We start from the raw sequence: 25,970 nt of genomic DNA, 5'->3' as shown, positions 1-25,970 counted from the left end.
CTGCAGTGCAGGAAAGCGTGTCATTCGAATCACGAAGCCGAAGTTGGCGGTGTGGACGTCAACGGTTCGTGTCTGTTCTCGCACTGGTAATTGTTGCTGACAGCATATTTTAATAAAGCAAATGAGAAGCATGAGAATGCAGATGTGGGTGTGTATGAAGAGGTGGGATGCAGCATGAATGAACGTACACACTATGCTCAGTGGAGGTCACCTTCTGATTGACATTAAGTGCATTTGTGGGTGAAAGGGAAGTTTCACAGCAAATTAATCCAGCGTCTGCTGCTCCAGTGTGTTGCCTTGTCAAATGTGAAGCCCAGTGTCCGTGTCTCGATGCCCGTGAGCCCGACTCTCTTGCCCACTGCACTCATGTTGCGCAACGTGGCTGTTTCAGGGTAATAACCCCCGCCCCACCCCGCGAAAAAAACGTCAGAGACACCAGAAGAAAGCCGAGAGGGAAGAAGAGGTTAGGAGGGCTCGGAGAGAAAGAATTGCAACTGTCATCACAAACAAGAACCATCTGTCTCATTTGTGTAACTTGTTTTCTTTTAATATGAGAAGTATGCCGAAGAGATCGGGGAGTTTGAGAGGGGCCTGGGAGGGCCGGGCCCTGGGCTAAAGCCAGCCTTCGCCTGGTTCTCTGAGTGAGTGGCATTAATATCCAGCCAACCTGCACTGTTAACCCCTCACACACCGCGAGCGCGAGAGAGAGCATCAGAAAACCTTTAACATGAGGTGCAGTACCTGAGGTGTAATTTGAACTATTAGCCGCCCGTCTGGGACAAGAACTGGCTCCATGATTAATGTGAAGGAGTGAAATGACACCATCGTTCTCTCTGTACCTCTCACACCAACAATTTATTGGAGAAAAGCTTGGTGCTCCCGTTGGTTGTGAATAACTCACACTAAGTAGGCATCACATCCAACACCTTTGTATCTGTGAAGTTGTTTCCATTATAAAGTTTATGTGATTTATGTATAGTTGGTTGTCACCCACGCAAGTGCTGCTCGTGCTGCTGTTATAACATGCCATGAATAAAAGTTAGCTCAAAACTTTAATTTGTAGAATTTCCTTTTGTGGTCTTTGTGTGCCCAGGAGATGCCTGTCCAAAAAAAAAGAAGAAAGAAGCTCAAACAGTGCACACTTCTTTATAAGACACACCCCTGTGGACCCACATTTTTTTTGTGTTGTATTTAGTGTTAACACTGTGGCCACTGTGACTGCCATGGTAGTTACCTAGTTTGTATTTGAGATTTTCATTTTAAATTTCAATTAAATTAGGTTGGTTTTTAGTTGAGCTTTAGCATGTCAGTTGCTGTACATCATCTTGTTCCATTTCCCCCCCCCAAAAGAATTTAACAAACAGTGAACCTGCAAAAATTCTTATTTTTGCAGGGAATAGTAAATGTAATGTACTGATCTATGAATCTACTAATTTCATCTACCTATTAGCTGCCATAATCTGCTATTACCGAGGCTAAGGCTCATATTTTAGCAGAAAAGTGTATTGAATAGTGAAACAAATAATTCAGCACCTGTCCATATACAAATAGACAATTAGAAAATAAACCTATTGCTTATGTAAGAAATAGTTTAATCTGCTGGTGAAAGCTTTTGTCAAAGAAGAAGAATGTTCTTTAGTTGCTTCCTGATCCAGTAGTTGAGCTGAACATGTACACTGAGTATTTGTTTGCTCTGTGACGAGTCCGCATAGATGTTAGGTACTAGCACAAAATGAGCTGTGAGTAGCTTCATTCCACAAATATTTGTGTCGTCCTTCATAAACCCATATTTGTTGCATGATAATTTCAACACACACGCACACGCACACACACACACACGCACACACAAACCCACTCACAAACCCACTCACACTGTGGTAAAAACATACTGTCATTCTCTCTCCACTACAAAACCACAGCAAACCACAAGAGGCATTAGAGTTATCTGACTGATTGTCTGACAGACTGTACACACACACACACGCACACGCACGCACACGCACACGCACGCACACACACAAGCCCACAAACATTTCCAATCAGTGTGGCCATCACCACCCATCTCATCTAGGCCATCATGGCAGCTTAATGAAGGACAGATCCCTGCCATTGTAGACCAAGAGCGGTTAGAGTTTCATGTTATGCAGACTGGGAGCAGACTGGAACCAGCGTAAGTCAAAGATATTGCAGGAGAAAGCGCAAGAAAGCTGGAGTGAGTGTGAGTGTGTGTGTGTGTGTGTGCGTGTGTGCCTGTGGGGTGGTGGGGGGCACTATGCTATTGATAGAGACAGGAGGAGGGAAAAAGCTTGTGCCATGTGGTCTGCATTTCGCTGTAATCCCTGTTCGAGCCCGGTGTTCCTGCCTCTGCTCCCTCTTCAGCCCAAACCCAATCAGGAACTCGCTGAAGCCCAAGCGGGCACTCTGCTTCTTCCCCCAAACCAGAGACTACCAGTTTCCCAGCGCCACGGGAAACACACCCATCTATCTCTGCTTGATATACTGTATGCGGTGATAGCAGAGCATGAATTGTGTTTATGGGTGTCAGGGGTGCAGTGAACAACTGGGGTTGTAATGTACCTCACACAAACAGCGCACACACACACAAACACACACGAAATGCAGGACAGTGCACACTGTGGCCACATAATAACGCAGCTGAAAGACACGGGAAATGGACGATTTTATTGAAATATGTGTATGTCTGTCAGCAAGGCGGTGTGTGCACGCGCGTGTGTGTGTGTGTGGTGGTGGAATAGAATCTGCTCTTTCACTTTCCATCTTTCTGTCCTCATGTTTTTTCTCTTTCCTTCTGGGCAACATTGTTTTTGTGGCATTCCTTCTCTCGTTCTGTCTCTCTTTCTCTCTCACACACACACACAACACGTACTTGATTTTGAAAGAAGTCACAACAGTAATTTTTGACACAGCATATATTCCGTATTAACATACATTCATAGGCAGTATAGTCTTCAGTGTATAAGTCTTTACAGATCTACAGTATGTCTCTATAATGATAGCACTTTATTATAGGAAAGCTTGGCTTTATGGTGGTGGTACAAGACAACAAGAGAGTCCTGACAGTGGCATGGGAAACGGTGTGTGTGTGTGTGTGTGTGTGTGTGTGTGTGTGTGTGTGTGTGCCAGAGAGAGAGAAAAAGTGAAAATGTATATGTGTTTGGATGTTGTTACTGTGGGGCGAGGGATTTATGTGCGCTTGGAGAGAAAGTGCTTCAGTCATCATGCATGGTGAACATGCTCGGTAGCCCTCTCAGACCCCTTTGTGTGTGTGTGTGTGTGTGTTTGGGTTTGTTTACACTGTGTGTGTTCGCTGGTGCATGCCCGTCTTGCATGCAACTTGCAATTGGCAGATGCCGGCATGCAGGAGAAGGCCAAGTTCTACATCGATCCAAATGGGCACGCAACATTTTCACAATGCGATATACATTACAAAAGATCTGGAACCTGTTTCCAGTGCAGGTAGCACTCATTTCGCTGAGTGTGTGTGTTTTGTGTCTGATGCCCATCAAATGTCAGTGCTACTGGAACGACAGAAAAGACAGAAAGGAGCTGACAGTGGCTTTCACCTGTTCATCATCATCATCATTTTCATCATCATCATCATCATCATCATCATCATTATCCTCATCCTCATCCTCATCCTCATCCTCATCCTCTCTCTGGCAGAAAGAGAGTGAGTGAGTGAGTGTGAGTGGAGCAGCATCAGGGCACTGCAGGGGGCAAAATAAACGACTCAGCAGCAACTGAACCTCAGCGCTGCACGGCCATTTAGACTCCATCTGCGCCTCGCTCTGCCTCGCTGTTGTAGTCCGACCTCTGACAGACTTTGCATCTCCCTTTTTTGACATCCAAGCTCTCAGCAGAGAGGACAGAGGGCAAATAAACACTTCACCCTAACCCCTTAATCCCACCCACCTACTTGCCCATCCATGGGTCCAGTTTGTTTCTTATCTCCACTTGTCTGTCCCATTCTTTTTCTAAGTCCACACCCCCCGTCTCCCCAACAGTCTCAACAAATAAGTTAAACATTACAAAAATAATAAGAAGCATCAAACCAAATAAGAGAGTGAGGGGGGGAGACAAAGTGAAATATGCTCATTATTTGAGAAGAAACAAACTGCCTTTGTAGCTTTGTAGGAAACTCCCTGACATAAGCTATTCATATCCATACAAGGTGGCATAAAATGAAGAGGATGACAACTCAGTCTGTTTTCCGTTGAGCAGTAGTTGGTGAGCGGGTTGGTTTCAAGCAGGAGAAGAAGGCGCTTCACAAGTCCTCCTCGCTCCCTCTAGCCTTGAGAGATGAGAAAGAGTGTGGGGCGCTTGTTTTGTCCATCAGCAGTGCCTTCTGTGCTCCCACTTCCATCACCGGCAAGTGTGCATCTCCACCATTTTGCGGCACTGTTTGCATTTGACATAACAGCACCAGTGGAACTTGCAGCTGCACCTGTCCACCACCTCCACCTCCTGCGTCTGGAAGCCGCGGCCACAGCACATCAGCTCGCAGCCGTCGATGGCCTTTGAGGTTCTGTTGCACTGGCGGCCCACCGTGCCCAGCATACCCGGCGTGCGTGGATCGTGATCACAGAAGTCGGGACTAGGGTCCAGGTAGACCAGGTCTTCGTCCGTGTGAGGTTTGAACTGGGAGTTGCGAGGCACCAGGACTTTAGTGGTGCCCACCTTGCGCTGCTCCACCTCAGTGGCGCCGTCAAACTTCTCTTTGATGACGTTGCCCACCTTGCGGAAGGGCGGCATGGCTTTCCAGCAGGTCTTCACCTCACAGGAGCCGGACACGCCGTGACACTTGCACTCCACACGCATGTGGGACAGGATGGCCTACAGAGATGCCAAAGAATCTTAGGTTAGCTGACAGACACAGAAATAAGATGATGACAATGTATAATATCCCTAAAGACGAGGAGCTTTGGAAGTCAGCATCCATCTCTCAAAAACTGCCTGTTTGTGGTCACATTAACAACTTCAACAAGAGTTTGCACTGCCAGCAGAGCTGGAGACATGACACTTGGACATGAGTCATGAAAACGAAGGATTTGGACTTGATTTTGATTTGACTAGTGTGAGACTTTACATATGTCATACCTGAGTGCCTAAAACATAACTGGAGAATTATATTTAAAATATTGTGTTAACCAAAGACAGGCAGGTCATGCCAAGCCTTATATGTTGTTATTGGAGTTGTCTAAAAATTACATGTTAATTCCAATGGATTAATACAATTTAGAAAATCAATGAAGATTGTTTCTCCAATCTATGATGTCCCTTGACCCCACATGGGATGGAGACAGTCAAACTGTCCAGTCAGGTTTGTTCATTTGCACTATTTCACTTGCTTTTCATAGTACATATTGATATAAACAAACATTTTGGAACAATCAATCAATCAATCATTATTTTTTTCATCCCTTGTATTTATGATTAGGTCTTTTATTTAGAGCCTGCTCTCAGTTTTGTAAAACTCACCATAAACAGCTCTGAAATTAAAAGATTGGATTTTAATGGGCAGCAGTCATGGAGTTTTGCTCACACAGACTTGAGACTCGACTTGGAGGTGTCTTGAATGACTTGAACTTTTCTTTTGACTTGTTTCAAATCACTTGCGATTTGATTTCGACTTTGGACCCCAAATAACTTAAAAATGTAACTCATATGATTTGAAACTTGACTTCAGCTTCACTTAAGTACTTGAAACTTGACTTGGACTTAACTCAGATAACTTGATACTTGACTTGGAGTTATCTTGAATGACCTGAGTCTTGACTGTCTCTGCGAAAATAACTTGAAACTTGACTTATCTCAAATTACTTAAATTTTAATTATCTAAAAAAAGTTGAGACTGGACGTTGGCTTTCTCCAAAAGACTAAATAGATTTGACTCGGTTTTCATTCCTGCTGCTGTGATAAACTTCCAGCCACTTATGCAAGCATGCAGCAAACTGTGTCGAGGTCAAAAACGTTGTTCCCAGCAACTATAGAAAACATGTTTCTCTAGTCCTCAAGGAAGTGCAGTTTTCTACAGAAGGGGTCATTGAACTTTAAGAGCAGTGAGTTACCTTTCTGCCAGCCTCGTTGTTGTGCAGGTTCATGAGAGCCCGACTGGAGGACTGGCCTTTACTCCTCTCTCGCACATCCACGAAGGACTGAGAAAAAGCCACTCCGTACGCAATGTTGTCGCTGCAGCCCGACCACTGGAAACCTGTGACACAGTAATAAAACAGAGACACAGAGTGGATTTCTGAATGGATGAATGGAATGAAACTTTCATTACTATTTTTGTACTGTAGCAATGCTCTGGCTATACACACAAGGAGAGAAGATGGCATGTTTAATAATATGGTATTTGGCTGGTCTTTTTAAAATAAAATGAGTATTTTAATGTCACACTATTTATTGCATTCAAATGCATTGGGTAAGTTTTTCTTGTGTGTGTGTGTGTGTGTGTGTGTGTGTGTGTGTGTGAAATAGAGAGAGAAATTAAGAGTGTGTGTGTGTGTGTGTGTGTGTGTGTGTGTGTGAGCGAGAGAAAGACCTACCCTCTGGACTGACTCCATGTACATTGTGGTCGCAGCCACATTTTTCCAGCTCTCCGCTGCTGCAGGCCCTTGTGACCGCAAACGCCACACTGGCTGCTGAGATGGCATACACAAAGGCTGCCTCACGGGTGCCTAGCAGACACACACACATGCACAAACACAGTCATATTGTTTCACTATGGAACTGAAAGGAGCTTCTCATTCTGAATTGCAAAAAGCAGTGTGTATACAGATAAAGAGCGTATTCAAGTCCGAGGGAAGGAGACCAAAACTTAACAGGCAAGAGGAGGTTAAGCCAACACAAATGGAACAAAACTAAACTGTCACAACATTTTAAAATAATAATTCACATAGAAAATATTTTGAGTATATTTAAGTTGACTGATCATTTTTTAAAATCAGGAATCACCGGAGTGTGTAATCTCACCCTGGGTGACCACTTTGCCAAACACAGGCATCGTCTCGAGAGTGGAGCAGTTCCATCGACGGTTGCGAAACTGAAACTGACACTCATCTATAGCCAGCTGGGCTCCACGACGCACCGCATCCATGACCTCCACACTGCGCTTACAGATCTGGACCTGGAGCAGAGACACACAGGCGCTACATCAAATTCACACGTTGATTTGATAGTTGTTTATGTACTCTATCGATTCTTGCACGTCTGGGTAATATCTTCATGGTTGATGCACTTATTGTAAGTCGCTTTGGACAAAAGCGTCTGCTAGAAGAATGTTATGTAAGGTAGTGAGTTTGATATGTTGTAATCAAATGAATTGTGTTGCCTTTTCTATAATTCATGTGAGGAAAAAAGAGACAAAAATAAGTCTCTTAATGCCAGGATATTATTTGACAAGCATATTGGTTTTCAGGCAATTATCAGGAGGTTCCTGATTTTTCTGTTATTATACATGAGCATAAAAAAGGTTTTACTCTGGTATGAACAAAGCACCAAATTCTAGGTATTATTTTCTCATTGGATGCAGGCGTATGCTTTTTAGTTTTCTAGTTTTAAGTTGAAACATATCACAAAATATATATTGATGTGGAGATGTGCTGTCAAAGGCACGTGTGACAGTGGCTGTCAGTCGATACATAAACACGCCTCTGGTCTAGGCTTCTAGGTAGTTTTAGCTCCTGGAGGCAGTGTTGTAGTCGAGTCACCAACTCGTGAGTCTGAATCGAGTCTCGAGTCCCCAGTGTTTGTGTCCGAGTCCAAGTCGAGTCACAAATAAAAGAGGGTCTACCATTCAAAGGGAGATTATTAACTGATTGTCACGACGTGACAGATCTCTGTTAAATTAGACGTCGTCCCAGACTACTCCTCAATTGTCCGCCAACAAATTGTGCATTTTGCAGAGCTCTTTCCAGACGTGGAAGTGAAATCTGTGAAGGCAAACGTCACGTCCCGGGGCACGTCCCACTGCCTCTTCCAAAGTTGTTCACAGCGTGGGACGCGCTGAATCTGCAGGTGGAAGAGGATACACACGCCCTGCCCTTGCAAGAAACTCTTACTGATTAAATTGACAGACCTATCAAACAAATAAGTTGTCAGGGAGTTCATCAACCTTCGAGTCCGATTTGATTAAAGCTCGAGTCCTTTTGCATTCACCCTCGAGTCCGAGTCCAAGTTCGAGTCATTAATGCGCAAGTACGAGTCTTGTCACAAGTCAGGAGTCCAGGACTCTAGTACTACATCCCTGCCTGGAGGACGTCGCTATGGCCGACTCACCAGGCTTAAGAGCTACCGATTCCTGCATTAGCCGAGTCTCTGCACAACGAAAATGTAGGTGACGATGTAACTAAAATTAGCAACAATGCTAATCTTGCTGGCAGTAGACACAACCTCTGTTCTGGATATCTGGCCTTAATATGAAGCCACTTTGTTATAGTACAGTTTTAGAAATTCAAATTGCTCAGTTGCAATTATTTTACGGTCCATGTGTTCACAGTCTGTTCAACAGTAACTGGTCAACAAAATTGGAACTTTTTAGCTTTTGCATGCGTCTTCACAAAGGCGCATGCAAAAGCAATTTTTCCGCCATAATCTGAAGACACCTTCACTATTTCAAAAGGAGAACTATACAGGGATGCATCTACTTGTGTGAGAAAAGCATCTAGTGCAAGGAGTCCCACTATGTGTAAGTGTTTGCTTGTTTTCATTGTGTAACATGGATGCATGAAAAGAGCCATGTGCATGGAGTTATAATATTTGAAACATTATTGTCCGTTGTTAAAGATGCAAACCTGTCTCTGAATGAGGCCTCGTAACCTCTCGCACGTCTCCTCATCCCTGATGCTTCCAACTGATGACAGCTTGGCCAAGTACCTGAAAAGAAGAAAAAAAAACACATAACAGAATCTGTTTAGTGTGCGAGGTTTGGAGTTTTGTTTTTCTAAAAGGAAAATGAAAGTGCTTACACATCTAGAAGACAAAAAAGTAGAAAGTCTTGACCCTGATCTCTGCTGGTTAAAGTGGCAAGAGCTAAGATACACACATAATCTCAACCATGGTGTTACCATATTTAAATTACTGTCACAGTTAATGTTCCCTTTAAAAAACATGATGGTTGAATAAGATGACAACATTGAAGCGGAGATGCGTAAGGAGTGTTCGTTCCCATGACGTTGTGGGAATGTTTTGGGGAAATGTCTGGTGAAGAGGACACAGAGGAGGAAAAGTGGCTTATCGCCCACACCACCTCCAGGTCAGGGAGATATCATAATCTGAGAAAATGGCATTGGTCTGGATGCCTTGACCCTCACACATCCACCTCACCTCACCTCACTTCAGTCTCGTATCTCCTCCGCCAGCTGCACCTTACAGAAATAGGCTTTCTTATAAGCTGGCAGTGTGTCTCCCACAGCGGGAGCAGCCCTGATTATGTACTGTCTGCACTGCAGAGTGTCTGAAGAAGTCATTTAAACACATGTTGAGTCTGTAAATCCTATTTTTTCTAAAACAAAGAGGTGATAATTCTTCATTTCCAGTGCAGCTTCAACTGAAGAGGCAGAGGAGGGCAGATCACTTCTGAAAACACTTAATTTAGAGAAATTTACAGCAAGGTAATTTTCACTGTAAAAAGTTTCATTTTTTTGTTTGATTTCCAGTTGTCCTGTTAAGCTAGGCTAACCATGGTCTTGCTCCAGTACTGATATTGATATTAAATATGTTCATCAAGAAGGTTCTGGGTTCGAATCCCGGTTCAACCTGGGATTCAACCTGGGGTTCAACATGCAAACTCCTTTCTGTGTGGAGTTTGCATGTTCTCCCCGTGTATGTGTGGGTTCCCTCCGGGTTCTCCGGCTTAATCCCACAGTCCAAAGACATGCAGAATGGGGTTAGGTTCATTGGAGACTCTAAATTGACCGTAGGTGTGAATGTGAGAGTGAATGGTTGTCCGTCTCTGTATGTGGCCCTGTGATAGGCTGGCGACCTGTCCAGGGTGTACCCCGCCTCTCGCCCAATGTTAGCTGGGATTGGCTCCAGCGACCCCCGGCGACCCTTAAATGGATAAAGCGGTAGACGAGGAATGAATGAATGAACTCAAATCTAAACATATTCCATTATTCACTACCAAAATAAACTGCATTAAATCCGACTGGTACACTTCCATAATGAGACATGTAGCACCACAACAGTACAAACAAGGAGTTTTGAAGGGATGATTAACGTGTACTAAATTTGATAAACTATTTCAATATGGAGGAATGAATTCAGTATTTGCAGGCTCCTCCATACAATGGGCAGATTTTCAGATATCAAAAGGCAAATTCCAACAAAATGAGCTTTAAGGCTATCATTCTCTACAAGTAGACATGTTTTTGTTTTTCTTCCTCAGGCTTGTTTTATGAGTCTCAGGTTATGAGTTCCCAAGACCACACATACCTCAGTGAAGCCCTGTCTGCCTGTCTCAATCAAACCCTGGCACAAATCCAGACTGCCAAGTATTCTGCTGCCGGATTATTGACAAAGATATAATTTGCAACAAAAAAAGTCATGCTACCAATGTTTTGCACCAGTGGACAGGGTTGATGGTATAACAATTTCTTTATGACTTCCTGATTATTCATCGTCTGTTGCCGAGGTCAACAGGTAGCTCTTTAGACCCTCATCAGCTTGGCTGCTATAACTCGCACAGAAGTAAGTTTAGCATTTGATGCATTATGTTGTAGTATAATTATGTATTATATATATATATATATATATATATATATATATATATATATATATATATATTATGTCATCCTCTTAGAGTTCAAACAGCTCCTCCTCTCCATTCACCCTTTCATCTGCTCCTCTCAACAGTCAAGATAATCTCTTCCTCTATTTCTTCCCGCATCTTTGATGGTCGCCTTCTTCTCTTCCCATCCAGACAGTGTCAGTATTTAGCACTCATCGCTATGATAACCCTGCTCTCTCCCACTCCACCACATCTCTGCCACATCCGCTCACGTCCACCCTGACCTCACTCTCTCATTAAGTTGAATCACCCGACGCCCCATCCTTCCTTAGCGTGTGTGCAACGTTTTGATGTCAGTAACCCCCCAACATTTTGTCGAACGCTGGGCTGATCAGTGTTTCTACATCAGACTGTGTGAGGGATTGTTGAATTTACTGTTGGCTTAATTTCCTCCTCCACTGTACACCACCCAGTTCGAGATTTGCTGAACATAGTGGAGCATTTAGCAGCTAAAGAGCCACATATTTTCTCCCAGGAACTGGTGCAGACTTAAAATAGAGATAAAGGGATCAGGTGGATGGAAACGCAAGTAAGACAAATTAATACTGTTGTTGTTCCATGTCTACTGCTTGTATAAATGGTCAACTGTTTGCTAACATGTTCTCCTTGAAAACAGTTTGAGTTTTCAGCTTGTCCTGCTGCTCCCACAGGATCACATGCAGCATAAACAGAAGTTCAACGATGCCAATGTAATGGCTATTTATAAAAGCAAATATGTAGCCAAATGTATTTCATATATAGTTTCAAACTCAATAATTCAATACCAACATTTTAGAAAAATATAAACAAGACTACAACTCTTGCTGAATTGAGAAGAGGTTCAAAACAGGCCCCACTCTGTATGAGGTTAATCTTTACTCCTAATTCAAAAGGTTTCCGCCCCCACGTTTGCTCCACTGCATTTGCGAGCCCTTCATCAAAGCCATGTGTGACGCTTTATCCCCCTTTGTTGTTTAGCGTAGCCCTAGGCACGGCGCTATGTTCAGGCCGAGGCATCCAGCTTGGAGAGCATCAGACAGAAAATACGAGACAACAACGGAAAGCTGCTCCTCTGAGGGGCAGCGCCACACACACAAAGGCCCACAGCATCCCGCTGGCCTGACATTCACCCTGGAAACATTTAATAAACATAGGATAAGCTGTTATTCAGGTGATTTTTCTGGATGTGTGTGTTTTGTGTGGGTAAATGCGTGTATACACGCGTGGGAAAAGTTCAGCACAGGCCTTGGGCGAGTGTGTGAGCCTTTTCAGCCCTGTCTCGCTTTATCTGTTCATTCTACTGTGTGTACCCTTCACTTCCCAGAGACAAGGTTAACAAAACACCTCAACTCAGAAACAGAGGAGTCAAACCGTAGAAGGACAGGGCAACTCACGCACGCACGCACGCACACGCACACGCACACAAACACACTCACACACACACACACACGCAACATCATCATCCCACATCTCATCTTCATTCCTCTCCCTCTTTTCTCTCTGGCCTCTGGTGGTTGCGTGCTTAAATCCCAGGGGCCTAAGCCCAGTGGAGCCAGTCATGTTGTGAAGGCTGCCATGTGTAATGCAACACAAACACACAGCGGCCTGCGAACACAGTAGAGTCCAGGTGGAAAGCTCCCTACCTCCCACCCAGATTCCCCCACAGACTCATGGGAGGGCGAAAGCGAAAATAAGAGATAATTCCAAATAGAGGAGGCACTTATGATGCAGGTTCTTATCTGCAGACGAGAAAATGAAGGATAACATTTACAAAAATTACTTTTGAGCAACTTTTATCATTTATTAATAGAAGTACTGCATTTTCAATTAAAAAATTCAGTAGATATTTCATTATAAGGGTACTGGTTTTATGTACAGTTAATCATCCTGAAATAAATCAACAATTTTAATAATCAAATCACAGTTAAGTCATATGTTACAAAATGATTTAAGCTCAATGGTATTCTTATTAGCTTTCAGTGCTTCATTCTGAATCATGAGACATGGCTGAAAGCACTGATGGAAGCAAGTGGATCTCTGAGCTTGGATTGGCTACTTGCACAACCATTTAAGGGTTTTACTTACTACTGCTCAACTGTTTCCGGTCTGGTTCAACAACGGCGCTGTTTCGTTAGCTGATTGGTAGCGAGGCGTGCAAGGTGACAGAGAAAGGATCCCGACATGTGTTTACCAGCTGTCGTCTTCTCAGGTCGGGATGGGTCGCAAACCCATGAAAACTTAGTACGCCATTAAATTTCGATGAAACGCATGGGACACAGCAGTGCTCTGAGTACTTCTTCATCTGTTTTGAAAATGTCCCGTTTTGGGCATTTTCCTGCGTAACACTCGGGACAAAACTCTGAATGTAGTGAGTTAACACAGTAACTGGAATCAGACCAGAGACAGACGAGCAGCATTATTTTGAGAAGGAAGTACGTCACGAAGCCTAGTGCATGAAGTCCATAGGGCCAATTTTGTTGCACACACTGTCACCACACCCTTTCTTCCCCAGGAAATCATAAAGGAATCATTTGACATTTTTGGAAATGTATTTACTTGCTGTCTTGCCTACAGTCCATTTACCACCATCTCAAATGATTCCTTTAAGTCATTTCTGAAAGAAAAAAAAAAGGATATTTAAATAACAAAACTTTGCTGGTTCTTTTTTTCTTTTTGCTTTGGTCTTGTCTATCTAAATTCCCTTGTTAAGCCATCTTTGTACCTGACTGCCAGGGTGCAGCACTCACCCTGGCTGAAATGTATTCTTCCAATCAGTTTCAACTGTAAAGGAAAGGCAGAAGGGCAAGTGGAGAAGATACAAAAACAAACTGGGGGTAGAAGGCATATAGAAGCTGGACAAATCTGCATGACAGTAATATGCATCAGCAAACACACACACACACAGACACACACACACACACACACACAGACACACACACACACACACACACGACACACACTGTAGCGCACTCTCTGCATCCCCATCATCTCTAATGTGTATTTATATGAAAATATCTTCATGTTTGCCTTTCCAGCACTGAGCACACAGCCGAGGTACACACTGTCAGGTAAATATAGCATGGATGGGAAATGCAAGGAGCAGAGCTGCAAGTAGAAATGTCTTTTCTACTGAGGCTCTGTTCACAGGAGCCAACAGACCTGCAAGCAACAGTGCAGTTACAAGTTACAGTCTTAAACTTTATGCACCGACAAAATTTTACTTCCGTTTTAGACAAACAAAAGTGCCACAAGTTGAATTCAACTGAAACGAACGTGGCAGCTCCCAGTCTTAAACAGTAAACCCTTGGATTTAGCGCTACCAGCGGAGAGCCTGCAGGCAGCAAGAGATTCAAAGACAAATGGTGGTTTGACCTCAGCTAACCCTTCCTGTCCCCTCTGCAGTGGACACCTACAACATGTAAGACATATAGTGACCTCTAGAGGGCACTATTCTCCCAGTTTACCTTCAGACACCTCACTAGACTGAACACTGTCAGTGTCTTGACGATTAAGCTGAGACTCTCCTCACCAGAGGGTTCAACTTGTCTGAGTAAAGACTCCTACAGCCGCTCACTGCATGTTGATTTGACACTGGTTAAGGTTTTAAGTGACGGATATGTTATGAAAAGAAAATAATAAATCTATCTTCATAAAATGTGTATTTTGAACTACTTTTTAAAGGTTTGATCTGATCCGTCATTGCTGCTGGTTTAATTTTAAGATTTAAAAACATATAATCCTTGTATTCTCTTCTCTTTTTGCTCTGTAAGAGCTGACAGCAGTCTTGATCACATATGTCCTGATGACAAAGTAAAAGAGGAGCTGCAAAGAAATTAAAAAAAACTTGCGCCTGCTGGCCACCGCTAACCTCTTGCAAAAGTGAGATTGACCTTTGAACCTGTCTCGAGTCCAGTGTCCGTGTGCTGCTGCCCTGCTGCTGAAGTGTCAGTAGGAAACACTGAAAACTTGACCCCTGAACTCTGCAGGTCAGGATAATTGTTTTTGCCATGTTTGTCACAAATTGTCCGTATAACACAAACTGCTCTGTAGTGTTAGTTAACAGAAAATACTCAGTCAGTGTCAGTGTATCATTACGCCTCACAAGCAGGGCCTGTTAACCATACCATCAATACTTCAGCGGTCAGGATCGACTTTTAGAATAACTCTGTTGATAGTTGTAACTGATAGTCGCAATGACCATGAATAAATGACCATAATAGCATAACTGACATGGACGTGGGAATGGCTGCAATCAAGAATTACCCTGTATCTTGAATGCAATGTTCTCAGTGTCATATTGAAGATTATGGTAATATTTCAAATGTATTTCCCAAAATTAATTGTGATTTTAAAGATAATCTGCGCTTTGAAATACAGGATGTAAAGCATTTGGGAATTCGCTCTGGTAACAAGCTATATCTGTGTTTATCTGCCAGGAGTCGAAAGAGAATGAATCATTAAAATGATGGATATCTCACTGAGGAAACCTTATAAGCCAAAACATCAAAAAGAAAAACAAAGCAGTGGTGACATACATCGGTTCAGGAACCTTAGGGTGTTGGTGGTGGTGATGGTGATAATGGGTGGGTGTGCGGGTTATTGTATTGGTAGACTAGGTGGATCTAATTTGGAGTCATAACACTCAAAATAGCCTTGCTCTTGCTGTATTCAGTGACAGATAAAATAAATGTAGCAGGGAAACAGTACCTCGGATGGAAAGAATGAAAGATAAGGAGGGAGGGGGACGGAAATGGAATAAAAAGGACAGAGGGAATCATTTAAAAACAGACAGTGAAGGAGAGACAAAGAAGTGGAAGCCAGGAGAGATAAGACAGGAAAATAAAAACTACCTGATGATTTTAATTTTCAATTGCATTGTATGTGTGTGTGTGTGTGTGTGTTTGTGTGTGTGTGTGTGTGTGTGTGTTTGAGGGTTGTGGTGTTGGAAGAGCATGTTATTTTAAGGGGTATATGAGCTCTAGTGGAGCCAGCAGAATTAAAAATACACTCAGACACACGTGTGGGCAAATACACACAGACACACACACGCACACACACACACACACACACACACACACACACACACAGACAGACATTTGGGGAAAGAGGCCATGAAAGCCATGAAATTAACCTCCAGCTTGGTGTTAGTGCTGTGGCCCCAAAAGGCTAGGAACCAATTAGTGTGTGTGTGTGTGTGTGTGTGTGTGTGTGTGTGTGTGTGTGTGTGTGTGTGTTGCAGTATAACACACTCATCCAACTGTCCTCTGATTCTTTGTTCTGCATCCACTGTATTTCAGGTGATGTAACCAGGGCTCCAGTGGCCATGTTTGAGATCTATAGCTTTAGGGAAACAATAGCTGTGAACAGCTGATTGTTTCTAAATGCAGGACTTGGCTGTGCTGTGTACCTGTCACCATGTCTGTGTTTAGGTACATTCAAACTATGGGTAAAACCACCACCTGAGTGACGTGGAGGATTTGTGCTGTTGGACAAAGATGATTGACATACGTGTTTATAACAGCATTTGAGAAAATCTCAGCATCTCTGTGAAAATACCATCGTCATTGAAACATCACCATCTACAGCTACGCTAGCTGCTCTGTGAGTCGTTAGGTTTGCAGTTTTTTGGGTTGTTAAAAAACAAAGTATTTAGACAAACTGAAGTGATAACAGTTACATGAATGTGGTAATTGATCATACAGCTACACCACAATCAGGATAAATTGTCTGGGCTCCATGAATGTCTGTTCACCATCCAGAATCAGCAATCTATCCAGGTGTGGTGGTGGACTGCCCAACAAACAGACAGGCTGTCATTGACACCAATATGGCTGTGGCTCAGGAGGTAGATCAATCCCAGCTTCCCCCAGTCCACATGCCATTGTGTCCTTGGGCAAGACACTTAACCCTAAATGTGACTTTCCTGTAAAGTGCTTTGAGTGGTCTATATAACTAGAGATGCGCTATATAAATACAGGCCATTCCATTTACCATAGAGCCAGAAGTAGTTTGTATTCAACCAGCCTCCATAAGTCACCCACAAAAGTCGCTGGCCTATCAGATTCCAGTGAGTGGGTGCCAGTTTACCCTGACACATCATGCCAGTTTTGCCATTTTAATAAATAGATAGGCTGAAAGTGTATGAGTAAGCTGAGTATCAACTGTCCCAACATTTTAAAACACCAGCTTATGACTGTATATTGCATTTTAATGATTCAAAACAGGGATTTGGCATGGAAATATAATAATGCAATAACATGAATTGCTTGGAACCTAACTTCTTCTTACAAAAACACCTGATGAATCCAATTAGTCTGTGTTTTGGTCTCCACCAACAGCTTTCGTGAACTTGGAATGACTTGACCAGCCACTTGTTCACTTACAGTCAGCTTGTCTGAGCTCATTTACTGGAAATTGCTGCCAGTATTATTACTTTGATGACCACACAGGTGGTGTTTTGGTTATTTAGCTGCCTTGAGTTGCCAAGTTGCTTGTAAAGAAATTAATTTGAGATTTTTATTATGGTAAATCTATGTTAAGCTATTTTGTAAGAAATTGTTTTAATAATGACCTGTTTAAAGTCAATGAGCTGCTAGAAGAGAAAATAATATATGCATGTTCCCTGAGTGATTAGAGAGATTCATGATTCCATCTCTTGTATGGTAAAAATTGTTTGGATGCAAACATTCATAACATTGTGAACTGAAACAACTGTGATTTGCATCCATATCTTTGCAGTAATGATGAGTTGTTCTAGTGTCAAAGATGAATTTATGGTTGTTGTTACTTTCACTTTCAGTTTGGGTAGATAACTAATTAAGCTTGGTTGTAAAGCTGAAATTGGTCTTGCACAGTGGGCAGGTTTGGACATGCAACTTTTACCGCTCCTGATTACTGTTTACACAGTTAACACACATGTGTTACCTACTGTGTGTTTTATGTACGTATAAAGAACTCTCTGTGTACAAGGCTAGAATTGATTTGCAGTACGGTTCTTACTTATCTGATACCTCGCATTCACTGAACAGAATCCCTTCGCTTTACATTTTGACTTTCGTCAGCAGTCCAAGTGAAGCATTTAATTAAATACCCTTAGATGTTCCTAATGCTAAGTTTACCCTGGCAGTGATATTTAAGGGGTATTACCCTGGACTGGGATTTGAGTTTACAGCAGGGCTTTTAAGAGTCTGCTGATGTGAGCCCTACACAGACAATACAGAGAGAAGTATTGTAGACAGATTCAGCGAGCTAGCTTAAGGCTACAACCTAATCCCCGTGTTTTTAGCCATTACTTGTTAACATTTTGGCAAAATAGCAACATTGAAGGTATGCTGAATAAGCCATTAGAAGTCTCCTGTTTGCAGAGCACCCATTGTACTCACAGACAACTACTGTATCACTGGATGACATCAATAGTGAAGAAAGCTTTAAAAAGGTCACACTGAGACTAAAAGTTTACTTCTGTTGTGATTTCACTAAGCTTCAGCTATCGGATTTTCCAGGGTTTTAATGTACCGTAAATGCCCTAATGTGCCGTGTGTCACTACATTGCCTGTCTCCGTACCTCTCTGGTTTACAATAACAGGTATTGGCATCTGCTTTTATTGAGATATTTTCAAACGTTTGTATGGAAAGTCGCTGTAACTTGCTCTGTAGCCAATCCATCCAACAGAAGCTGAAGTGTACATTCAGAAATTCAATCAGCTGTCCACAGCCCAGAGGCTGTGTTATGCCTCCTAAAAACCCCTGTGCACCTCTCTGTGTATCCCCTGGCTCTGTTTCTTGTCTTTCAGCAACCTTCGTGTTTCCCCGTCAGCCCCACGCTGTCCCGGCCTTAAGCTGGTCACCCTGACTGATTCCCTGTGGCTCCAAGTGTGTCACAATAATTGTACACACTCTTGTGACAACAGGTCTTGAAATAACATGCCAAAGCGTTGCCACGTGTGTGTGTGTGTGTGTGTGTGTGTGTGTGTGTGTTTGGCGCCAGCATGTACCGAAAGTACAGCATACCCAAGGTCTCTGCTTTCTCTGGTTACCCATCAGCTGCCATCTTTGGTTGCCATTTAGGTTGTCAAGGAGATAAGCATACAATATATGAAACACTTACACATACACTCTCAAAGACACAGAAAGACAAAGAGAGATACACAGAAATAAAAAACAAGCATGTGTGTGTGTGTGTGTGTGTGCTCTTTATCATGAGTTATATAGATAGGCTTTGACGATAAATGTGACCATCCTCCCTGTTTTTGTTCTGCTGTATTATTTGTCTGCGGAGTGGAGATGCTTGTTTGCTTGAACAGAGTATTTGGAACTATAAAGCTCATATGGATGGTCCACCTCTCTCTCTCTCTCTCTCTCTCTCTCTCTCTCTCTCTCTCTCCATGTCCCCTGGGTTACGGCATCTTCCCCAACCTTCCTCCTTTGACTGTTTGGTTTGTTGCACCATACAACACACAATACAACATACTTACATTCAATCACACATGACTAACTTCTGTCCTATTTACATGTATCTATATATAACAATAAATTTGTCTGTGTCTTTATCCTCCTTTTTGGTAGCCCACCTTGGTGATGGTGCCAGGGATGACATAACCATGATGCCACTGGTTAAATCTTGTAAGAAGCAGGAACAGCAAAGCGCAATGATCTTGTGTAAACCCAGAACATTTTTCTGATAAAATGATTTCTGGACCATATTCACTCCCACATTCGGTTTTCTTTGCTGCTCTATGTTTTTGCTTCAAACTGACAGTAGCACATGGCACCCAAACTTGAACACATTGTTCCCTTTGAAAGTGAAGTGTTTGAAAAGCAAACACTCAACTCTTTCTAGGTTTTAAAGGGGACGAGCTTCCATGGGCGAACACATGAGGTTCATAATCCTTTCTGCAGAGCAGATTCATGACAGTTTAACTAAACAAATAAATGAAGACGAGCAAGGCCTCTTGTTTTTTTCCCCTCTTTTTTAGACACATGCCAGATGTAATCCTTTCTTTGTCACAGGAGCGGTGAGAGTAATTATTTTTGACCTATCTCAGGTCAGTCTTTGACATTTATTTTACATTTTACGTTAGTTTTGAAAACAAGAGTCAATTGATTCAGTTTCTGTTTTAAAATATTAATTAAGCTATTAGTAATATCGTATAAACAAGAGTAAGTGCCATGTCATTGGATCCATGTTGAGTTGAACACTAACATCAGCAACATTCTAGTGATGTTGATATTTATCAGGTGTGATTTTAACCAATGTGCACCAACTTTGTGTGAACATGCTAATATATGCTAATTAGTATGAAACTGAGGCTGATGGGAATGTCATTAGCTTTTCAGGAAATGTGTCTTAAACCAAAATAATGAACACACTCTAATTTTCACCTGATTATGTCACTACATGAAAAGTCAGAGGATCACCAAAGTTATTACAATTCATCTTCTGAGAACCACGAATGTCTGATCCAATCAATTAAGTATTTGTCAAGCTTAGTCGTCAAGTCCACCACTTTGCTCAACATTGACAACAGTCAACTACTGTTGGATGGGAAGGCGTGGAACTTTGTAGATTTATTTTCCCTGCAGGTTAAACCAGATTAACTTTGGTGATCCCCCTGATTTTTCATCTAGTGGCACCTTGAGGTTGACATTTTCATTTTTAGTAAAACATCTTGAATGCTATCGGACGGATCGAAACAACTTTTTCATCTTGAGACCCAAAAGAGTAATACAGTGTATCCCCGGGAACCAAAAGCACAAAAGTATATAATAATATCAGCAATTGCAGCTAACACTGATGATGTTAGCTAGCTAGAAACACACTAGTTATAAGAAACCAACAATTCAGCTGCTACATAAACAAACACGTGACTGAATTTCATTTCCACTGTCATAACGTGTATCTTTTTTGGAAAATATTTTTGGGGAAAATTTTGCCCCAATTAGTTCATTGTTAGCTGTCATTACTCAGTACTTCCGCGAATAAAACACACTGAGGTCTCTCCTATACATTTCAAATGGCTTCAGTGAAGAAATAGTAGTTACTGGATTTAACTCCAGTTCCAGAAGTGCGTGCATAGCACACTGCGTGAGCTGAAAACACCAGTACAGCGGAAAAAGAGCAGTTATATTCTATTATAATTAGGAATTCACATATTGTATCACAACATTGTTATGCACTTTACTCTGCCAACTGGCAACCTAAAAGGACCGTGATCTATTCTTGGTCGAAACCAACCTAAGTTTGGGATTGGCTGCTCTCACATCATCAGGTCAGAGTTTATATCTTTTAAATGGATTTTATATTCATCTTGGGCCATTGTCATTCCTTTATGACTAACAGTGGAGAGAGAGAGAGAGAGAGAGAGAAAATGAGGTAAATTGAGAAGCAACAAAGGTCCCTCGCTGGAAATGAACCACTGATTAGGGGTCATATTTTTTTCATTTGTCTTGAAACACATGTCACTTGTTTTCATTTATAAGGAGAACAATTTTACTGTCCAGTTATTCTCTTTTCAATTTTTTTGTCATCCACTGTATCTGAATAACTATCACTGTCACTACAGAACACAATCACTTACATTCAAACATCTACTGTGCACTGTAAGTGTAATTACTGAGTGTGGTTCTGTTGAGGGAAATGGAAAGAAAATCACACAAAAACCCAGTTACGCACACAGACCGCAGACCTGGAGCAGTTTGCAGGTGCAGCAGGACCAGTCAGTGCAGGGTAAGAGGAGGAGGTGGGCGATGATGGACAAATTAATAAAAAGTAGCACTGAAATCCCTGTTCGGCAGCGGGACACAACGTGACTCAGCAGCCACAGAGATTTGGCGAAGAGATGACAAATGGGCTAAAGGTGACCATGGCAAGCAGAGCTACAGGTGAGTTAAACAAAGAGTCAGTCTGCGGTTAAATGTGACCCAAGAGCATCTGAGAGGCGTCGGAAAGAGTTGAAAACTGAAAACTGAACATGATCATTGAATTGCAGATTGTATTGAAATGTCTCAGTTGTGAAATAATATTTCACCAATACAATATATGAGCAGAACAAGTGCTGCAATTATTATATTCATTTTCACTATAATTACATTTTCTATTAGTGGTACATAATCGTTTTTATGATTAATCAATGCGGATTTCATCTGACAAAAAAAAATTCCTTGAGGGATTCAGCTGACAGAAAACCAGACAACTTTTTTGTCATGATTAATCAATCGCAACACTGCTAAGATAATTTAAGAGTTTGATTCATTCCTAAAAAGCAATGTAAAGTGTAAATTCCCTTTTTTCTGTTTGAGTGATTCATAAAATCTAATTAATCTATTTTTTTAAAGTCGTCACTTTCCCATTAAGTTGCAAGAAAAAAACCCAATTGATTGACCTTAATTAAAGGGGCGCTCCACTGATTAAACACATTCAGACCAATTTGATTAATTTGGAAAAATAATTAATTAAGTCATGAGACGATCTTTGGTGCAAAGTTACAGTCTCTGTTCTACAAACTGTCTCAGCGTCAGCTTACTGTATGATGCAGCAGCAGCTCAATGTTTCCGTGCTGAAAGAGTTCAGGAGCTCTGATGCGGCTATGAAGTTATTAAAATAGCTGCCATTTTTATCTCACAATTCTGACACCAGCTGATTTTAAATTAATCAAAATGTTTCACACATATAGCATCATCAATGTACTATAATGTGGAATAATATGCTTTTTACACAGTATTATTCCCATTAAACTGTGCAAAAATATTGCATCAACTTCAACATGCACTCCAACAACTTGTAATATTATTTTCAGAGCACTTCCTCTTTGTTGAAACACATACAGCCAATACAATATTATTACTATTCTCAGTATGTAATGCTGTCAGCCATTAAACATGTAATTAAAAGAGCCTTAGTCATGTAGATAAACAGTCTTTCTACCCACAGTTGGATAATTAATGGGTTCATCAGGCACAAGCCCAGGGGCCACCAACCCCGCTGTGCGCCTCTACAGAAGAGGGTCCTTCACATATAAATGTGCAGGGGTCCATTGTCTCACTTCCATCATTTGACTGACATATTTTATAAGCAGTGAGCCGCAGTACACGGTACATACATGACAAAGGTGTCGGACGTGTCGCTTGACATATGAGGGATGACAAACAGAGAGCAATGATAATAAGAGATGCCGATTCACTTCCACATACTTGTACATCATGAAAACATGCTAACAGAAATGAACAGCCATGAAGCTGTTGTTAACTTCTCTGCATATACAGTGGGTTAGTTGTTGCATGTTTTACAGTCTAGAACCGCCACCGCTTGTACACAGCAGTAATGTAAAGCAACTGCTTCCCATCCTGTGACCCTGCAGTGCTGCGGTGCACACACACACACGGTAGCTTGCCTGTACATGCTCTGCTCTGTGCTGTTACTGTCACCACGCCTTCAGCCCCAAACAGCACAATTACCTGTGCTCAGTGCGGGTAAGCATTGCTGTTTGGCACGGCTTTGATTCGACTTATTCTGATGAATCTGTCAACAACATCAGTCAGGCCATCTACAGTGCTCAGATGATGCAAACATTGTCCGGCTGGAGTGAAACTATTATGAATCTTACATAAAAATGGATAAACACAAGGTGGGGGGGAATTACAAATATGAAAGTCAACATGCAGTCACTATATTTGCCAAAGCTGCTGCCCTTCCAGTCCCTATAGGAAGATCAAAAGAGCAGGTAAGTGTGTCAGATTATACTAACTGCATCAGTGTCAGGTATAACTCATGCCGCCCGAGCCACGATCCTGTGCAGGATCCTCCCTGAATGATGAGCACTGCTTATAAATTTGCTGAAGCCGAGAGGAATGAATGGCAGTGCAAAATGGAGTGGAGCCTGGGGAGGAATGCAGAAACCCACCTAGCCACCTCCCACAGGCTGCTGGGAGAGCAGGCACACACATGCGACCCGACCGACCGGCCGGCCCAAGGGAGAGGTGGCACCGATCACTTCAGCTCCAGGCTCGACTCCTGCAGTCTGACTGCTCTAACATCATACATGGGGAATACAATTCAGGCTCTTACTGACCTTGTTATAGTTTTTTTGGTATTTCTATCATCTATGATAGTGTGTCATGTTCAAGCAAACACTTGGTGTGCACCTGCAGAACTGAATGGACAACTAAAGGAAGTTTTCAACTACTTTATGCATTTCAGTACCACTGTAATATTCATGTGGGAGTCAGGTTGTTATAATTTTTTTAATTTTTATTGTTTTAAAGGAGTTCTTTAGCTCAGATGCAGCTGACCTATACAGTACGCATAATAAATACTTTATCAGTGGTTTTCTTTCTCTTGACATGTGACAAAACCATAAAATTAATAGTATCAACATTTTTTATTAAAGGTTTAATTGGTCTGTGAACTCCTAACTGTTAGTTTCCACATTTTTATTGCAATTAACAAGACAATTTGCTAATTAGCTTTTACAGCCTGAACTAAAAAAAAATAAATGTATTTCGGTCTAGACCTCTACACAGTTGCCAACATGTACTGGTCAGATTCTTCAGAGCATCTCTTCTCAAAGGGGATTAAGAGGGTGATAAAACAGCCAGAGGAGACTTGGTCACTTATTGCCTAATTTTACAAACGGGAACGATATTGTCATTTATATATATATTAATTACAGACATATATTATATACTATTTATTTTACATCCAGGATGCAATGTTATTTTCAATGAAGGAATGTCACCTTTATGGAAACCTGCGTCTTTCCTAAAAGAACACGTGCTTTTCTTTGCGGGGGGACGTAGTGGTGTTGGTAAGTTATTAAAACTGTGGGAGAGTGAGAAGGAGAATGAGAAAAGAGAGAGACCTGACAGACATAGTGTGTGAGTGTGTTCGGCTGGTTAACAATTAACACGAGCCGCAACCGAGCTGGAGGGAAAGAGGACGGAGGAGGAGGCGGTGAAGATGAGGAGGAGAAAGAGGACAGGTGAGAGTGGAGGTGGAGAGGAGTGCAGGGGATGTGGTCCGCTCTCTAAGATCAGGATCAGTGTTAGGGAGGCGGCGTGCAGTCAGACTTACAGCCAGTTACTGGCGTTGGCGGAGAGGAGCGCACAGCAGAGCATCAGGACGCAGCGCAGAACACATTCCTCGGTCATCTCGAGCAGGAGGACAGGGAGGTCAGTGAGAGCCGAAATAATCCCTCAGTGGACAGGGGTGGTGAAAAAAGCCCCCCCCAAAAAAGTGAGCGGGTCCGGAGACGGGCGTTAATCCATCATCCCGCATCCAGTGGGTCAGCCACCGGGGAGGCGCGCAGCTTCGCGATCCGTTCGCCCGGTCCTGCCGTCCCTCCCTCTGCCACCCCGCTCTCAGAAGGGACGTGGAGACGGGCAAAAGAGGGATGCTTAAATGAAAAAATATATATATACAATCTAAAGTCTGGAGCCGCTCGGGGTGAATGGGACCGCTCTTCTCAAGCACCGAGAGTGCTTTCCCCCTCAGTCGCCGGGGCAGATGCTTGGAGAAGCAGTCACATAAAAGCAAATTGAAAGAGTTCTACGATGGTTCTTCCTCTTCCTCCTCCTCCTCCCTGAAGGCTTATCACCCCCAGCCGGGTCCCGCACTCCTGTCTGCGCGCCGCGGGCTCTCCAACTCTCCCCCGACGCATACACGCACACGCACACACACACACACACGCGCGCGCGCGCGCACACACATACACACGCGCACGCTCACTCCGATCGCAATTACGCACGGCCCATTCTCACACACCGCCGTCCCTCGGTGTGTCTGCCAGAGGAGAGAGTGTGTGCGCGCTGACTTTAGCTGAGGGGCGGTGCGAGGATGTAGAGGTATGGCAGCGGGATGGGAGTTTTCTGGGGATGAAGGAGGCGGGTTTAGTGAGCTGCTAAGGTACTCTCTCTCTCTCTCTCTCTCTCTCTCAGTGTGTGTCTGTTTGTGTGTGAGCGTGTAGACGTGCCCCTGTGTGCGTCTCCTGGGAGGATGCAATAGAACAGCCATTCACTAATGCCCTCTCCAGTCACCCTCCACTCTCCAATACACACATAAACACACTGTCTTACACGCACACACACACACACACACACACACACAAACTTTTTGGCAGCACTTCACTCTCTCTGTCGCACACACAACCGAATATTCTGTGGTCAACGGGCTATTTAAAGCTTG

The 25,970-nt window shown here is 42.7% G+C and overlaps 1 protein-coding gene across 2 annotated transcripts; it reads right to left on the bottom strand.

The window, feature by feature from the left end:
• Nucleotides 1-2,663: 2,663 nt before the first annotated feature.
• Nucleotides 2,664-25,632, bottom strand: wnt4 (wingless-type MMTV integration site family, member 4). Of its 2 annotated transcripts, none has more exons than XM_035632648.2 (6): nucleotides 24,861-25,632; nucleotides 8,817-8,898; nucleotides 6,997-7,150; nucleotides 6,570-6,701; nucleotides 6,090-6,232; nucleotides 2,664-4,854 (listed from the first exon to the last, which is right to left on the bottom strand). In XM_035632648.2, exons 1-6 carry the CDS (start codon nucleotides 24,935-24,937, stop codon nucleotides 4,384-4,386), a joined length of 1,059 nt encoding a protein of 352 aa, XP_035488541.1. In that variant the 5' UTR covers nucleotides 24,938-25,632; the 3' UTR covers nucleotides 2,664-4,383. The 2 variants fall into 2 exon arrangements, with proteins under 2 accessions (XP_035488541.1, XP_035488542.1); XM_035632649.2 differs by lacking the exon at nucleotides 24,861-25,632 and adding an exon at nucleotides 10,855-11,640.
• Between the last annotated feature and the right edge of the window lie 338 nt (nucleotides 25,633-25,970).

Source organism: Scophthalmus maximus, chromosome 6 (genome assembly GCF_022379125.1).
Source record: "Scophthalmus maximus strain ysfricsl-2021 chromosome 6, ASM2237912v1, whole genome shotgun sequence".
NCBI classification, from domain to species: Eukaryota; Metazoa; Chordata; class Actinopteri; order Pleuronectiformes; family Scophthalmidae; genus Scophthalmus; species Scophthalmus maximus.
Note: the sequence above shows the minus strand (reverse complement) of the source record. Positions and strands in the feature narration are given on the sequence as shown.

What these genes read in the sequence shown, in the direction of transcription:
- wnt4 (XM_035632648.2), bottom strand. Translation starts at nt 24,937, where the DNA reads ATGACCGAGGAATGTGTTCTGCGCTGCGTCCTGATGCTCTGCTGTGCG. An exon ending in GAGGCCTCATTCAGAGACAG is followed by an intron (nt 7,151 to 8,816) that starts GTTTGCATCTTT and finishes TCTCTGCTCCAG; the next exon opens with GTCCAGATCTGTAAGCGCAG. An exon ending in TGGCAAAGTGGTCACCCAGG is followed by an intron (nt 6,702 to 6,996) that starts GTGAGATTACAC and finishes TGTGTCTGCTAG; the next exon opens with GCACCCGTGAGGCAGCCTTT.